This window comes from Falco cherrug, chromosome 4, assembly GCF_023634085.1.
Source record: "Falco cherrug isolate bFalChe1 chromosome 4, bFalChe1.pri, whole genome shotgun sequence".
Taxonomy (NCBI): Eukaryota; Metazoa; Chordata; class Aves; order Falconiformes; family Falconidae; genus Falco; species Falco cherrug.
The window spans coordinates 31,527,314-31,545,016 of NC_073700.1; the positions used below are offsets into that span (position 1 = coordinate 31,527,314).

The 17,703-nt window shown below is 48.3% G+C and overlaps 1 protein-coding gene across 1 annotated transcript; it reads right to left on the reverse strand.

The window, feature by feature from the left end:
- Window positions 1-145: 145 nt before the first annotated feature.
- On the reverse strand, window positions 146-13,000 carry LOC102056602 (cytochrome P450 2W1-like). The gene is made up of 9 exons (XM_055709613.1): window positions 12,747-13,000; window positions 10,164-10,326; window positions 8,139-8,288; window positions 7,899-8,056; window positions 7,315-7,488; window positions 6,193-6,334; window positions 5,650-5,834; window positions 5,001-5,142; window positions 146-3,260 (listed from the first exon to the last, which is right to left on the reverse strand). Exons 1-9 carry the CDS (start codon window positions 12,942-12,944, stop codon window positions 3,070-3,072), a joined length of 1,503 nt encoding a protein of 500 aa, XP_055565588.1. The 5' UTR covers window positions 12,945-13,000; the 3' UTR covers window positions 146-3,069.
- Between the last annotated feature and the right edge of the window lie 4,703 nt (window positions 13,001-17,703).

Below are 17,703 nucleotides of genomic sequence, written 5' to 3' on the forward strand. Positions count from 1 at the left end.
CCTCACTTCTCCCAGCTGTCTGTGAGGTTTGTCAGGACCCTCCTGCTTCCTGGCATTCCCTTCTGCTGAAAAGGCTGAGGAGAAGGCTTCTCCTGTTCCCCGCGTACCACTTGTCTATTTACCATCAGTCTGGAAAAATCGTCTTGGCTGCCAGCCCGGCTGGCAGGTGAGCGCTGCTGGGCTGGGGGTGCGGGAAGCCTCGGGGTTTCTCTCTGCCCACCCTGCAGAGCTGGGGGGCTGAAGGCGCGGTGCCCCCCGAGGGCTGCGGGGGGGCTGCCTGGGACTCCCAGGGATCGGGGTGCCATCTCGTGGCAAAAAGAAAACAGAAATGATGTTCTGCACAACCTTCTTGCTGAGGGCGGCGGGCAGTGGGGCTGCAGATAAGGAGGCAGCCCTGATTTGACCGATCTACCCCACCGCTGCCATCCTTGCACCTGCCCATTGCCCCCCCTGAGAGCAGCGTGCAGCGCCGGGGCTGGCAGGGTGGGCTACGGGACACGCTGCCCAGGCAGCCGTAGCCGTGCGTGGCACGAGCCACAGACATGGTGCGAGTTGGATTTGTTCGGATCTTACTTGAAAAATCAAGCCACCTGTCCCGCCCCAAGATGTTTGCCTTGGGTCAGGGCAGTGTGTTGCAAGGCACAAACATGTTTTGCAGCTGGAGTGAAGACCCTCGGGGCCACTGAGGAATGTGGAAACGGTATTTCTGCCCCTGCGAGCCAATGTTTTCTGCTAGATAAATGTATAGCTGAGTCATAATCAATGTTCTGCCATCGTCTGGCTGCACAATACATGGGAGGCAGGCACTTTCTCTTGCAGAGATAGATTCAGCTAATTCAGCGTGCTGGGGAGCAACCGCTTCCATCCACCTGCTAGCACAGGCGCAAGGAGGGTGCACGGCACTTTCCAGAGGAATCAAAGAAACCTGTTTCCCATGGATGTTTGCACCTCGTAGCTCATGGCTCTCGTTGAGGCACAGGTACTGCTCAGCCTGCTGAATCGCTGGCTGTGACCTGCACTGCCTCTGGCTCTGCTCTGCCTGCCAGTACAGAAGCTGATGTCCAAAAGGAGCGGGCTCCGAAGGCTGCTATGCCATGTAGGAAGGGATCCATCTCGCTCCTGCGAAGCCAAGAACCCAAGGGCCCATGGAAAGGGGTCAGGTCCGAGGTTCCACCGGTGAATTCATGCAGATTTGAACCCAGTCCAGTTTTGTCCCCTGGAGCACTCGCTATCTGCAATATCTGTCTTTTGAGTTCATATTGCTTTTGGAGGGGGCTAGAGCAGGAACCGTCCTGGCCTCTCTGAAGCCAAAGACAAAAGTCTTTTTTTATTTCAGCAAAGCCAAAACTTCCTTCATTGAGTTGATATATGGCTTGCTCCTCACGTGCTTTACCTGCCTCCCTCTGCCTTCCCTGCAGAAGACCCCATCCTGCTGCCACCACTCCTCAAGAGTGATGTTACCAGCAGGTGATGCTTTGGGAGAGCAAGAGGTGAGAGGCTCAGGGTCCAAGGCACTAAGCAGAGGGACAGCATCAGCATCAGTGAAGGTGGCAACCTTTCATTTAGCCTCTGCAAGCAAGAGTTGAAGACATAAAAGTGAAAAACAAATGCCATCCCCATGACTGACTAGTAGTCCATAGCTGAGCACAAAGGGAAAGATCTTTGCCCTGGAGAACCCACTCTGCATATATGGCGGGTCTCCTGTTGAGCTTTTTTTGCTAGGATGAGGCTATGCAGAACCTCTCACTTGTAAGATACAAGTAGAATTATAATGTTTGTTGTCACTCTGGGCTCAGGGTCAACCTTTCATGGCATCTCCATTTCTGTGAGATGCAAAGCTGGGTGGCAGGCATATGAAATATGATGAAGACATTGGATTAAAACTTTATTGGATTCCCATGAAGGGGGAAACAAATAATATGATAAAGCATGTGATAAGAAAATGCATATGGAGAGGTGGCAATTCATAGACAGATAAATGGATGGAAAATTGCCTGAGCTATACGTCAACTGAAATAAGATTGTGAAATAAGATGATGGCAGGCAAGAGTGCTACAGACAGGGACAACAGCCAGACAAAGCTACAGAGGAAAGGAAAATAACCCACACTGGGTCTTGTCTCATCCCTGACCCCAGTTTTCCTTGCATCTGTGTGTGTAATATGGGCACTGTGAAATTAGACACTATTTGCAGGGCAGTTGCATGGCTGGTTCCCATGGCCAGACCCCAAATAGCAGGCTGGCTGCTGTTGTTGGCTCTCACCATTAACCAGGAGGTCTGAAGAGAGGAACAGTGTTTGATCCCACTTAACAGTCAGGAAAGACAGAGATGCGTAAAACTAGAAATGGGTCTAGTTGGGTTTTCTGTATCGTTAGCCTTTTATGATCAGTTGCTGGTACAAATCTCATGTGAACTTATGATTTAGACTGCAAACTTAGAAATGTAGATCTTGTTTTATTCAGACTGTGAAGCAGTGTTGAACGTGGTGGTAGCAGCACTTGCGTATCTGAACAGGTTTGCAGAGTCTGGGGCATCTTTCAGGCCGTTGTTCCAAGGCAGAAGTAACTTTGTCCTCAAATCACATGAATCGATTTGTTTTTTCACTCTCAGCATTTGACTTGGCTGCCTAGGCTGGTAGGGTTTTGCTAGAAGCTATGGATAATTAGGGAACTTGGGAAAAAGTTCACGAGGTGCTTAGGGATGGTTCATGTGCGTGACCCACGGTGTATTTCTGCAGCTCCCGGCAAACAGGGTGTGTCTTTCCTCAGGATTTCAGGCAGATTTCTGCATCATGATGAACCTCACTGCGTTGCCATGGGAGCCTGGGTGTCACACCTACTACTCACGGGCTGCATCCCCTTCGCCAGACCACCTCCTCTATCCCTCCATCAGCTCCATGCGCCTTGTCTGAGACAGGTGTAGTGGTGGAGTGGGAGTGGATGGAGACAGCGGGAAGGGGATGTGGAAGAGGGTGATGTGGCAGGATGGGGGGATGGCGAGTCCTAGCATAGCTAAGCTGGGTCTAAGCAGCTTCCCCACTTGTTGGGCTGCTGGGCAGCAAGGCTGTGGTTATTCACGCAGGACAGCACAGGTTGCCTGAGGCTGAGGCCTTAACGTGAAAGTCGTTTGGGGGACAGTAAGGTCCAAGTCAGACTCTGAAACTCCTGGTTGGGGTTGAAAAGTAAATGTCTGAAGCAACCCTACAAAGAAGACAAACAGCTCCATCTTGGCGAGGCTTTCTCCAATGCAGTTCCTTCGCCCTGCAGATGAAAGCAGTGTGATTACTTGAAAGATCAAACTAGAATGTTTGCCATGGACACGGTAGCATCTGAGATGTTGGAAGCAGAAGCGAAACCCTGAAATACACCAGAGCATTTTGGGGCAGAGAAGCAGCTAGAAGTAGCTGTCCCAGTCACACTGGCACAGTGTGCCTGCCTGGTCTCTTTTGTCACACAGACACCTGCAGCAGCAACTGACAGCCGTGTTGCAGGGTTATTATGCGTTCATGATGTACCCTCTTCTCTCCTTAGATCTTCCAACCCCTCAACATCTTTAACCCTTTCTCTTTGAAAAGAACCTAATAGGAAAATGCTACCTCCTCCCAAAGTGGAATGGTTTGAAACTCACTTTTCCCATGGAATTGATCCTAACATCCCACTTTTAGAAAAAGTCTGCGTTCCTTCTTTCCTACCCACTTTTTGTGCTATATTCCCAGCCCCTGCATGATGGTCCCCGTATGGCTGAAGCACTTGGTGGACAGCAAGGACTGGCTTCCTAACACCCAAAGTTACTGCTGAGGGTCTGGTTGGAGCATGTTCTGGAATCCCTTCAAGCCATCCTTTCAGAGGAACAGCCGGGAAGTGTAAGGTGACATGGGAGGGTTCTGCAGGACATCTCCCTTTATAGCACTTACAGGCTCCTGCAGTGCTAGGATTTGTTAAAGTCCTAGCAAGTTCTGCCCCTCATAATGCACGCTGACGGCATGGGCTAAGGGCAGGTGTTTCTGGAAATGAGCAACCTTTGGAAGCATTTCTGGCTGTCAGGAAGGCACTGTGGAAGTGATATTTCTTCTTTTAGGATGGCTCAGGGGAGAGTTTCTGATGTGTAACAACTGTTCCTACCATTAGCTCAGTTTAAGCCCAAGGCAGGCTGGGTTTATGAGCCTCCGGGGAGAGAATGTTAATTGTATTTTGCAGGTAGAATTGAGATTTAAAAAAAAAATAATAATAGTTTGTGACTTGACCAAAATGACAGTTGGAGGTAGTGTCAGGATGCCAAGTGTCCTATCACCTCCGATAACCATGGGGATGTACGTCTTCCTCTAAAAGAACAGTCCTTGCTGGGAATCCTTGGCAGCTCTCAAAAGTGCCGCTGCAAGAATCACAGTCCAAGGTGATTTCTGGGAGCAACCCAGGGCCTTGGATTGAAGATTTCACAATAATACGTGTAATGAGTAATACGGTTTGGTGTACTCTGTCCCATAGTAGGTCTCTGCTGGCTGTAACACCCAGTCAAGGTGCAGGGCTTACTGGGAATCTCTTTGGCTCTGGTGGGCAGTGGGTGAGGCCTTGTCCATCAGACCCACTCACATGTGGGACTTGCCTCGAGATGGGAATTGAGGGTCCCTGGATTGTACCCTCACTTCCAGGATTGCTCATGAAACCCTGTCATAGCCGTGCTGGCATCCCCACCAGTCCTGTCTGATTATCCACCTACTCCTGACGGCTTGGAGGCATTTTTCCACCTTCTTTTGGATGCAATACATCTTCTTCCTCGTCTCTCCTATTGAACCTTTGGGAACCCATGCCTTCAGTGGTGGGAGAGCTGTGCTCTGAGAGCAGCCATTTGCCTGGATGCAGAATAACTGACTCCATTCAGTTGCCTGGTTGATTAGGGACCGAGTTAAAGGCACTACTCAGCCATGAAGACCCCTTTTGCATATGTTGTGGTAAATGGTCCTACCATAGCCCCAGGCCAGTGCAGATCAGCCCTCTAGTTACCTGTGGAGAAGGGCAGGAAAGCTCCTCTCTTTACAAAATTCCCTTCAGCATCAAGGAAGTGGTTGGGGTTGAACTGATGCGGTGTCTCCCATTGCGTCTTGTCCAGCAGCACTGAGGTGAGTGACGGGATTACAATTATACCCTGGAAGAAAAGTACATGAAGGCACAAAAGACAGCAAAAGTGCTCTGGTTTTTGTTCATTTTGTGACACAGACTTCTATGTCTTAGGAGATTTGCTCCACCTGGGGTAGGTGGAGACCCTGAGGGGTTTATCCCATCAGCCAGTAGAGAGAGAGGTCACCGAGATTTTCGCAGCAGTGCCAAGGACAGAAGCCAAACCCCACGTGGTGCTATGAAAACCCCAAGCAGGGGGTCAGGTCCTGTAACTTCCCTGGCAGATACTGCACTGTGCAGATGCCACCAAGGGTGTAAACCAGGGTCACTGGTGGAGTAAGTCCTGAGCATTAGAGGGGCTGAACTGAGTCCTACAATACTAGTCTCATAGACCCAACACAGAAACTCTTCTGGGAATGATTTTGAACACCTACTTTGGCCTTCTGTCCTATAATTCCCTCTAAAGAAACGGGTCTCTCGTGGCACTGGCAAGGCGAGGAGGGTGCTGTGTTCCTGGCATGGAGCAGTTGCCTACCTTGGGAAGGAAGTAGCCCCTGAAGTGGGTGTCAACAGCAGTGCAGCGGGGAACGTGGGGCAGGAGGGTGATAAACCTCTGTACTTCATGTAGCACTGCATTTGTAAATGGCATGTTCTTCCGATCCTCGTATGTGGCCCAGCTTCCAGCTTTGACAGTTCTCCCAATCTCCTCCTGCACCTTTTCTAGAAGGAACAAACAAAAAGGATGTGCCCCAGCAAGGAAGCCAGCTCCCGCCTCAGATTTGGTTTTGTGAAAAACATGTTTTTCCGGGGTCTGGAGGGAGGGGATTCTTAAAACACAAGCCTGGGTTTCCCCACTCTATTTCTAGTTCAGGCACGCATTTCCCCAGCATCATGCTTTGATCTCCACTCATCTTCTCTCCTCCCAAGGCAAAGGGACTGTTTTGTTGTGACTTTGATCAGCATCTAATTACATCAGGAGTTCATAACAATAAAGAGATGGGGTTCAGCTCTTAAGGCAGGCCTCTCCCCTCCCCAGATCAGCTGTGCCATGGATGGAGCGTAGGCAAAAGGAGCTCACTTTGAATCTCTGGGTATTTCATCATCAGCAGGATGGCCCACTGGAGCGTTGTGGCTATGGTCTCTGTCCCTGCCATGACCAGGTCGAGTATGGATGCTATTAAGTTGTCATCATGGAAGAGGCTGTCTTTCTTGTTTTTCTCCTTTAAAAACACAAGCAGTAAGAAAAGTCTTCAAACCGTCAGACTTTGTATTCAGCAAGCCTGGGAAATACTGCATCGCCTATGACGCTGTTCACTACGATCTTGTGTTTGGGAACTGGGTGACAAAATAGGCCTGATCCTGTATGCACAGCATTCCCCGAAGGTGGAAGCACCAAAGATGGAAGGTTTGGAGTGGAGTTTTGGTTCAGCATCCATCTCCAGCCAGAAGCGGGCTGAAGCCCAGGGCCAGATGCAGAGCCCAGTCTCTCCCCTGTACAGAAGGAGATTCAGCTAATCCTCGCCCTGGGGGACTCCCCCTCTCCAAGGGCAGGTTTGAATTCCCAGCAATATTCAAACTGACCTTTCAGGCCATTGCTGTTGGGCTTTAGGGCTGTACCGACCCTTCCTCCACATAGCTGGGTAGAATACTTAGTGCCTAAGGTTGGCCCAGATCCAGCTGGAAAGAAGAAAAAGCTCAGAGCCCAAATATTTAGTGTTGAATGAAGTCAACTGATGTGTGAAACTGCCGAGCCTCTGCTAAAGTAAGATGCAGGGCAGGGCTAGGACTTGTACTGGTGATTTATCATTCAAGTAATTTAAGTTTATCATTCATCTTGGAGCAACAGTATTGATGAATAATTGATTTGTTGTTGTAAAAAGAATGGCAGAGTCAGCTTTCGTGCAAATTCATATCATTTTCTACTAGGAACGAGAAGCTGATCTCACATTATTAGTGCTGCTATTTCAGGAGTGGACTGGGAAAGTGCCTTTCGTACCTTAATTTTGATAGAAAAATCCCTGCAGTAAATTACACCAACAGTAAGAGACTGGCATCTCATTTCAACGCTGCTAGAGTAACATAGGTAAAATAGGTTTACATGACATGACTGAAATCAAGACTCAGCAACTGTTTTGGCTAGAAAATCCAAACGAGACATTGCAAACAGTCAACAGGTCAACAGAGCTAAGCAGTCAAATACCTCCTGTTGCTTGAATATCAGTGCGTCAATGTAGCTCCTCACGCTGTTCTCATTGATGTCCTCCCTGCTTGCCTTCATGTATTGCCTTAAAATGACGCGTACATCTTCTATTTTACCAAGCATAATCTTGTGAGTTTTGAAAAGAAATCCAAGGAACGGGTAGAAATTGAAATACTAAGGAGGGATTTAAAAAGAGAGGCATGTAAGTCTGCAGAAGTATCAGTTTTGTCTTGCAATAGTAGCATCTTAGCATCCCAGGGACTTCCCGGGCAGATTTCCATAAGGGAGGGGTTTGCAGCCTTTGAGCCTTATTTAGCACTACCCAATTTTAAGCATTTATGCCGTTCTGTTGAAACAGACCCTCCGCACAGATGTGCACAATGGTTCAAAAGGAGAGTAGCAAAGGGGAATCCGGCAGCACATTTGTGGTGATGAAGGTGGCACATGAGAACTGTCACATTTTAGGTGTAATGGCTGGTTCTGTACATTTGACAACTGCTGAACTAAATCCTATGGTTTGTGTGGCTCACAGATGTAATGTGCTAGTGTGAAAAAATTGTTAAGCTGTGGGATGGGTTACTTACGTTCAAATATGGAGATCCCAGAAGAATCATAACTTCATCTATGAGTCTTAAGAGAGTGAGAAATGTTGGGTCCTTATAGTCAAACCTGTCCCCAAAGAGCATGGCGAAGGTGATATTGATCGGAGCACAGTTGAAGGACGGCAGGCTAAAAGGTTCCCCTGCAATGGGAGGAGCATGGAAATGTTAGTGAGGTGTTGCAGCAGCAGTGACACATATGAGGCTGTACAGCACCGTGCTCACCTTTGAAGGATTTGATCATCTCAATAAGGAAGTGAAGCTCCTCAAAAATTCTCCCTTCTATCATTTTTTTCCCCATGCCGAGGTTGCGCATGCTGGATACAGTGAATCTCCGAGTTGTTCTCCACAGCTCCCCAATAGAGAAGAACAAACCTGGGGAGGCCATGAGACATGGTGCTGGGCTCAGGCATGGAGCAGCCCCACCGCACGAAACCAAGTAGGGGTCTGGATGAGCAGGGATCTCCACAAGTGTTTCTGCTGCCCAGTTTCCCATGGATTTAGGGACTAAGGGTCTCCCATTTCTGTGCGCCCCTTCCCTGTATCCTCTCAGCTCCATTCTCCCAGTCTCACTGAGCCTGAAGGTTGGGGAAAAAAAGCTCCCACCCAACCCAGTTTGCCCCAGCCCTCTCCTGAGCGCAAGCTAAGCTGGTATGGCTTTCAGACCAGTACGGGTTGGCTGTAGAGCTGAGGAGATGTTGGTCTAAGTCAATCATGCAACATTTCTGACCCTGTTTGATTGCAAGTCTAAGGCCTCATCAACAACCTTGTATCTTTGAAGCTTCTACCTTTGTCCTTTTCCAGTCATAAAGGTATTCTATCTATGTGGGGTGGGATAATTCAGTCACCTCGACCCTGGTCGCTGCTGAATGGTTTATTGAGATTCCCAGCGACACTGCGTTTTCAGCAGTGGCAAAGATACTAGTGTTTTGTGAAGGTTTCTGAGCTCATGCCTTGATGATCACTAACACCACCAAGCAGGGATGGGTATTTCATCCCGACTGTTGGAAATAGTCTTTGGATTATTGACACAATTTTTTCTTTTACTGTCTCAGACTGTGTCAATCAAAAAGCTGGATTCACAGTACTTTACATCTTCATCTTGGCTGCAAGGTTTTTAAATGTGTTTGCTTTTTCTAGAATAAACACTGCTTTAAAGCAGTGTAGTTTGGAAAGCAAAACTTCTTGCTCTAAAAATGTCAAAGCAAATTTCTAAACTTAATTTTAATTTTTTCTTTAATTCATGCAATTTCTTCCAGATCTTTCCTTTCTTTCAAACACCTTTGGAGTCCACGAATCGGCATTTTCTGAAGAAAAAATGTTTCATGGGAAAATTTGTGACCGTTATTACTTAACAGCCGCTGTGAATTTACAGCTCTGGGTCACCTCTAAGTGGCTCAGACTTGAGCTGAGAAGGTAAGCGTGAAAGGACTTACAGTGCAATACTGACAGTCTCCCACAGGGATATTTTACATGTAGATTAGCTCTGAAAAATGTTTTTCTCTCCATCGATTCCTTTTCCTTATGTAGCGATAAATTCACCTATTGATATTATAGCTGGGTAATTTAATTTCTAATTGTAATCCCAACTTCAGCCTGTGACTAGCATATAAAGCTGCCTTTTGGATGCTCAAAGCTAAAGCCTCAGCTGGAGCAGAGGATAGAAAAACAAGGCAAAAAAAGTCCTCTGAAATACTCAGGGATGGAGAGTTGCCTTGGAAAAACTACGGGGTTGTCTGTGGGGCCAAATTTCCAGCCTCAGCCTATTGCTTCTGCCTGAACCTGTTTCACTTTGGTGCACCCAAGAGCCTGTTCTGGGCGTGGGGGACTGACGATGTCCAGAATTGTGGCACCTGGCAGTGGGAGAAAGGGAAAAACCCTACAGCTCCGAACAGCCAAACCAGTTAGTCCAAAGTCCCCTGAAACCTTGAGGAAGGTTTGTAAATGTGGTGGTGGCAGCGAGCCACGTCTTATGGGAACTAACCCCAGAATGACCACAGTGCTTTTAAAAATCCCACTCCTCACCCTCTAACGTTTAGGATATGGATCAGCTGCAAGCGCATTAGTAAAAATAGTGAAAAGCCAGGAGGCATTGCATGCGAATGAGGAAAGCCAAATGTTTTCTGCCAGCTTGGCTTCAGAAGGGTCCAAGGGGGATGTTTAAAAGCCGGGCTCCGGGGATCCACAGTTAGGCTGGTACTAAGCGACGGTGTCATCCCTCCCACCCGCTCCCGCTCATTGCTCTAGTACCGTTTCCGTTCTGAATTTGGTCAAATATTGGGATGGATGGTCTGTCTACAAACTCCTCTGTGTAGTTCACAAGCGCCTCCCGCACAACTTCGTACCCGGTCAGGACCACAACTTTCTGGAACCCAAAGTGGAGGGTGAAGATGGGGCCGTATTTTTCCGCAAGCTGAAAAAGAGGCGAGCTGTGATGGTCAGGAAGGGAGGGAGAGTGCATGGGGCAAACGCCTGTTGCTTTCTGAAAGGACATATTGCGCCCTGGCATCCTGCTGGGCACTGCCTGCAGAACAGCACCTGTGGGCTGGAGCTCGTCACGGTCAAACACAAGGCATTTTGTACAGATGCCTGGCTTGCATCCATATGGATTTTAGGCTTCTTGCCATGAAAGAACCCCCAACCCCATCACTGCGTTACTAATCTGGTTTTACTGTCAAGAAGAAAATAAATGAAAAACAAAAACCCCACCTAGAGTTAAAGACTGGACCTCAAAGGGCAACACAAGTTTGCAAACTGAGAAAGAGGAAAACAGAGAAGGAATTTCAGTGCAAATAATGATGCTGTCACACAGGAAAGCTTTGATACGATGCTCCTCTCATACCGAAGCACTCCTGCATCCCTGCCATGGGACCAGAGGAGCTGTTTGCTCCATGCCAGGCATTTAGTTTGCCTTGGATGACCACAAATTGCAAATCCATGCCCCTCTGCTCGGACCTGGCTTTGGTACCTAGAGCTCAGCTGGGCACAGCAGGGAAACCCGCAGCAGAAGCAGGAGGCTACCTGACCTGCTGGCTGTCCCCGCGCTTGTACAGAGTGATGCTCATTTTGCACTGAGAAGGCTCTGGATGTATCTTTGCCATAACACAGAGAAGCTCTTCCACTGCCACATGCCCCAGGACAAATTCTCTGCGGCTCCCCACCAAAGCTGTGCCTTGCTGAGTGGTTTTCAAAAGCAACGCAGTGGCTCAGCAACTGAAAATCCCTCCAGGAGCATGTGGTCCTGCTGGCATGTCCCACGTGTGCCCCCGGAGCCGCTGTGCTGTGGGCAGGTCTCTGCCTCTCTTTGCCAAGGAAAGGGGTCTGTGGCAGAGCAAGCTTGGCTGATGGGTGAATCCACGCTCCAGAAGGATTGTCATACGTGTGCCTGCTGCTACATGTCTGCGTTCTGCAAGGGTGAGACTGTCATGCCCCCCCTCAACCCTGCCCGTGTGTCTCCTTGGCACTGCACGGGGGACTGTGGGAGGCTGCCTGCTGCTGCCTGCTGCCACCCCATTGCTGCAGCTGCAGCTGGCTCCCCAGCAGCTTGAAAACAGCACATGGGAACAGCTGAGAAGAGTTCGGGCTGGGCTGGAGCAAGGGGATGGGCAGCCACCGTCCAAACGTGCTGCCTAAGCAAACACGAGGGGTGTGTGTGCAGCCTTAGCCTGCGCCAGCTCCGCCGGCAGCTTTCGTGGGGGAGAAAGGGGCACCCCATCAGGTGCCCAGCCAACAAACACTGCTGCTGTTGCTCAATGCAGTCCCCTTTTTTTGCTCTCTGTGGAGTGAGATGGAGGGATAACTCCTCTGGAGTAATCCCAAAGTAAAGGCAATAGTAGACAATACCCAACACAGCCTAGCAGGTGATGAAAGCACGCGGAGGTAATTCCAAACAGCCGTTCAGAGGCTGCAGCAACATCTGCCCAGCCCCACTGGGTAAACTGACCCCAATCCTGCCACTGCTCCTACACCAGCGGTGCTGGGAGCCTCACCCCATGGCAGTGCTAACCCACCGCTCGGCTGCTCCCAGAAAACGGCCAGTGTTTGCTGAGCACCGGCGTTACGGGAGCTGCGCCGACACCTCACTGTGAACCGCCACTGTCTGTTTGCTCACTCTCTCCCTGACCCGGCGCAGGTTGATCCCCAAGGGTGCTGTCTGCTAGAGCAAGGGGGGAGTGTGACATGAACACCCCAGGCTGTGCCAGCCTCCTCTTGCACAGAAGAATAGTTTACCACCGTTAAGTGGGGTAAGTTCTCTTAATTACAGGCTAGTAGAAGAGCTTACAGGCTATTCATTCTGATTTCCTTAGCGCAACTTCTCCATCCCTCTCTAGTACTGCTGTCTAGATTTTAATGCATATCCAATTAATCAAGAGGGAAATGGATTTTGCAATGGGGCATCTGGATTTGGCCCTCTCTGAAGCAGTTTTGGGGTTACTGCATCGTGGAATTCCCCTTGCCAGTTCTCCGGGGCAGAGGGGAGGGAAGCAATTTCATTTCATGTTAGTTATGTCCTAATGCTTTAAAAGATTTCTGGGTGTCCGAGCTGTCAAATTAATATTTCAAATCCCACAAGCATTATATACTTCATGTACATCATCGCAATTACATGAAGAAATCCCATATTACCCAGAGGTCTTTTTTTAATGGTTGATCGCTCATAAATGACATCGCATCAACACAGACATTGGCTAGAAAAAGCCCAGAAAAATATTATAAAGCAGTTTCCACACCTTTACAATTTAGTCTGAATTAAAAAAGATTAAAGGTTCTCACTGATATATCCCAGGCAGCTTTAAAATCTATGAGGGTCTGGGTTTGGGGTTTTTGTCCTACCTTCATTAGTGATTTATCTTGCCTTCTAAGATCCACCAAGTGCAGGTTACCAATGATCGGAAGAGGAGTTGGACCAGGAGGTAATTTAAAAGCTGAATTTTTATAGCCAGTTGAAAAATAGACTACAGCTAGTAATACTGCTGCACACAGCAGGCAAATTAATGCAGGATCAGAAATAAATGAAATTAAAAAAGACATTTTTTTAGTAATAATCTGGGTTTTGGGGGTTAGAAGCAATAAAAATGCAGTGGCACTGTTCAGTTTCTGCCAGCTGGCTTTCTGTTTGCTCTCTGCGATTGCTACAAGCACTCGATTCTTATTAAGGTTTGTAGAGTACCTAAATAAATATTGCATACTCCACCCTCTTTAAACACCTCAGAGAATGTGGTCTAAGCAGTTTGTAAAGCCTGTCCAGAAGTAAAGAGAGTTTCAAATTACAAACCCATGCATGTGTGTGCAAGAACATATACATGGGAAAAGGTGCTTGGCATTCCTCTATAACCTCCTCCTCCCCCTGAGACCTCAAGGTCCTTTAGTAGCAGTACTATGACCCTCCAACGCTCCGCTGACACAGGGAAATGAAAAGGTTTCTTTGAATCCTATTAGAAACCTCCAGATTCAGATTTGGGTAGGGTCTGGGGTCTCCATGTTACTGGAGAGAAAAATGTTATGGGAGGCTTTAGCTTTCTTGATGTCAAGTGGAGATCAAAGGTCGTTAATAGTGGTAAAGCCCATCTACCCCTGGGGGCTGTAACCCATAAACTTCTTCATAAAGTCGGCTCCAAACTGCCCAGAAGGGATGTGATTTCAGACTTTGTGTCTGAAGTAGAGGACATGTAATAGCTAGCCACGGAAAATTAACTTGGATCAAGTGATCATGAGTGGATTCATGAGTAGAATGGGGAGACAAAATTAGATTTGAAACTTCTGGGAGGATTCTTCATTTTGCAAGAGCAGCTTCTAAGAGATAGAAGGAAGAAGTTAATGAAATTAATGAAGCCCGCTGACCTGGCAGGTTTCAGAAGGGGAACAAGACAGGAGAATGGAATTATTTTAAGTTAAAGATACTAAACACCTGGAGCTTGCATCCCTCATAAAGGTTTAAATCTTGTACAGAAAGAATTGAGATCTACCTGGTTGAGTAGTGGTCTTCAGGAGGATATTGGGAATAAACATCAAATGGAATAAGATTGTTCAGGGAAGAAAGAGCTGTCTTACATGGTTAGGAAGTGCAAGGCTAAAGGTACATTTATCCAAAAGTTAGATCATATAAAGGCCATTACACAGCAAATACGGGTCAGTCAGCCTTGTAAATGTAAAGAAGGTAGGGAAGGCAGCGGACCTGATCTGAGGTGGGATGTAGCTATGGTTAGCACAGTCCCAGAGCAAACGGCTGCTTGGCTGCATACTGGAGCTGCCTGTGCGGTGTGGAGACGTTACGGCACAACAGCCGCCCAGAAGCAGAAGCAGCAATTGTGTTGCAACATTTCTGGGATTTTTTTTTTTTTATTAGTTTCCAAGAAATGGGCTGGAGGCAACGGTTTCCCCCAGAGCATGCCTAGGATGACTCAACCCTGCCTGCTCAAGTGAGCAAAGAGGCAGAGGGGCTGTAAAGACAGGCAAGGAGGATGAGAGCTGGCACAGGGTGCAGAGTGCGGGCATTGCGACGAGCTTGTGATGGCACATGCTTTGTGCTCTGTCCAAAGTGTTTGTTCCTGCGGTGCAAAAGTTACATGTTGCTGCCACTCTCCTGGTATTTCGTCCTTGCCCTGGGAGCTGCTGAAATCATAAAAAGGCCTTTCAGAAAGAGACTTAAATTATCTCTGAAAAGCTGGGGGGAGTGCATTGGGTTTTTTTAAACCAGGCTCTGAGTGCAACGCATTAAAATGACAAAGGTAAGTAAAACTCTTGCGATGACAAGAAATTCCTGTCTCAATAATGTGTCTGGTACGTGTTTCGTGTTTTGTGTTTCGCTCTGGAGCCGTGCTGCTACGTGCTCCCCTGCCTGAGCACACAGGGTCGAGCACAAAACACCTGCCAGGCACTGACACCCTGCGGGTGCATTCCTGGGGCAGCCGGGCCGGGCCCCTCGGGGTGCTCGCTGGTCGCCCTCCCATCCCTCATGCCCGCATGGCAAGCCCCTGCCACAGCGTGTGAATCAGGTGGAGCTGGTGAGGACGTGGAGCACGGGTATCATCCATCGACCCCTAAACACAGCCCCCGCGTGGCCAGTTGGCCAGCCTGGGGAGAGCCAGCTAGCAAGGCACCAGCCCTACATCCGTTAAATTAACTTAGATCCCCAAAAATCTCTGTGCCTTCCATGCTGGTCCTATTCTTGACCAACAGTGCCGCCAGGACTGCAGCCTCAGATAATTCCTTCTGGCTTTTACTGTGATGAGTCCCTTTTAAGCAAAGGCAAGAGCCACAGGAATCACTGTAGGGGGCCACACCAGAGAGCCACCCAGAGCCGCGTCCCACCTCAGCAGTTGTGATTTTCTGGAGTCAGAGATTCAATGATTTCCTTTGAGCTGTTTGTGGCTGTGAGTGTTGCTCACTGTTTGCATTGCTAACTGTGTCCTGGCTGCATGTTGCCCAGGAAACCCCGTGCTCACCTCTCCAGTGTGGGTAGAGCCTAACTTTATCAGTTTGACCCAAAATCAACTTCATCCTGCAACACCAGCAACAGAGCAAAATATTTATTTATTTAAGAGATAAGGTCAGGCTTGCAGTAGACTGCAAAGAGAGCAACAGCAAAACAAGCGCAAGCAAGTGTAGCAGCGACGCCTTTCTTGTTACACAGCTTGTCCAGCAGACTCCTCGAGATGTGACCAGAAGCTGGAGCTGGCCTGACAGTACAATGCACGTACAAGTGCAGTACCAGTACCAGTACAAAGTACGGTACAACTAGCAGAGTGCTGCCTTTAGCTGCGTGAATTAAAGCTGGTGTGAAGAGTCAGTGTCTCGGCCACAGCCCACCCTATCACCCGCCTCACATTCTTTTCCTCCTTTCTTTCCTTCCACTTGCAGCACAGATCAGCTCTAGGTGACCATAACTTTAGTTTTATGTTACAGATTTACCATAACTGCCCTGTGAGTCTCTGTAATGTTCTGTTTCTCCCTTTTTGCTTTTCATCCTAACCTGCCTTTCCTGCCTCCAAACCAACACAAAAGCATCTTCAGTGACTCCCTGCTCCCCAGCCCACAGGTAGTTGCCTGCCTGTCTCGCCGCACACGAAGGAGCCTCCTCTCTCGTACCTGCACCCCCGTTCAGGTCTCACACACATATCACGCTTCCCTCAATGGGTGCAGCTAATTGTTCCCTCTGCTACTAGCTGAATGAATTAATGGAATAAGTCATTAGTTGTAGTAATCAAACAGCTGCTCTAGGATAGCCACAGTCTCTGGGGTGTCACCAGCTTTCTGCAGAGAGCCCCATACGACAAGTTAATGGTACAGGTGAGCAACTTGGTAACAAAGTCTAACCTGCTTCTCCTTCCAGACTCTGTTACCAGTTTCACATCTATTTTCACAGTGACTACATTTAAAATCCTATTAGCTTTGACAGTCATGCACGATCTTGCTGGAATAATGTGAGCATTACCAGCTCTGAATTTTTAACTTCAGTTCCTATGTAGGTGGCCAAAGCACTTTTCGCGATCACCAAAATTTTGCTTGCCGTTGGTTTTGTGATGGAAGCACATGTAGCTTCCGTGGGAGTCTGTGGTGGTGGTTTTTGCTCAGCAGTGCAGGCTGATCTGTTACTGTGCCTGGAGACCTTGCTGCCTACCTCTGACACAAGGAACGTCTGGAGAGGAAGGCAGCTTGAAATGCCAGGGGCTATGTATCTGGTGAGGAGCTGAAGACAGACAGTAACATTTTGTAAAGGGTTGAAGCCCCGTTTTCATTTTTTTTTTGATGAATATGGACATGAATATTGTCCCTATTCATCCCAACACACCTGATACATAAGACTGTTGAATTGGGAGACTGTGGATGATGGTTCACCTGGAAGTCAATGGAGAGAGTGAGCAGTTCAGACCTTATGGCAGTTGAATAATCCACTGAAGGATCCTCTCTGTCTCTGTGGAGGGTAGAGAGGATCTAGAAAGCAACAAGGTGTAAGCGGAGAAGAGGGCTGAGCCTTTCTCATCTCTGATCCTGCTGCCCAGTCCCAGGCTGCATCGCCCTCACACTGCCTCAGGCTTGTGTCCAGCTTTAGCCACGCTGATTCAGAAACTCTTCACTTTCTGTGGCAGGTCATTTTCTGCCAGTTTAGTGATCTAAGATGACCCAGTAAGGGACCAGGCAAGTACCAGAACCAGCATGAAGCCAGGAGAGGTGAGGGAGTGGTAGAAATGCTGCTAGATTGGCCCCATCATAAATAGGCTCTTCAGCATAAAGTGCCAAGTGTGAGTTGGAATGAACCCACTTCCCAAACCACTCAGATGTTTTCTGATAACTGTCCCGTGCCTGGCTCTTGGCATCAGCCCATGTTACACCCTCGTGTCTGGGACTCTGTAATAAAGATAAGGCAGGTTGTATCACACAATGGAAGCTCAGTCTGAGGCTCAGCTGAACAACCGTCCTGGGGAGATTTCTAGATGCATTAAGTGTCTGTTGTCTCCAGCTGGGCCATGGATAATCAGCCTTGCTATAGAGCTTGGAATTTAGGCTGGGAAATTCTCCACGGAGGCTCTCAGGGGAGAGTCCCTGATGGGTTACATCTATAGAGGAGGCCTGAAGCCATTTCATTCTTTCAAACAGCCCTGAAAACTGCATCTCTGATGTGCTGTTCCAGGAACGAATCACATTGTTTCTGAGAGCAGTACTCAGGGGTGTCTGAAGGGTTTGCATTACACAGGCACTGCAAAAGCTGTTGGAAAAATGGCATGAATGAGAGAAAAATAGCAGCGCCCGGTGTCTTCCTTCTCCTAAAGCTCAGGTACAGACAGCTTTT

What these genes read in the sequence shown, in the direction of transcription:
- LOC102056602 (XM_055709613.1), bottom strand. Translation starts at nt 12,944, where the DNA reads ATGTCTTTTTTAATTTCATTTATTTCTGATCCTGCATTAATTTGCCTG. An exon ending in TGGGATCTCCATATTTGAAC is followed by an intron (nt 7,489 to 7,898) that starts GTAAGTAACCCA and finishes ATCCCTCCTTAG; the next exon opens with TATTTCAATTTCTACCCGTT. An exon ending in GAAATACCCAGAGATTCAAA is followed by an intron (nt 5,835 to 6,192) that starts GTGAGCTCCTTT and finishes TGTTCCTTCTAG; the next exon opens with AAAAGGTGCAGGAGGAGATT.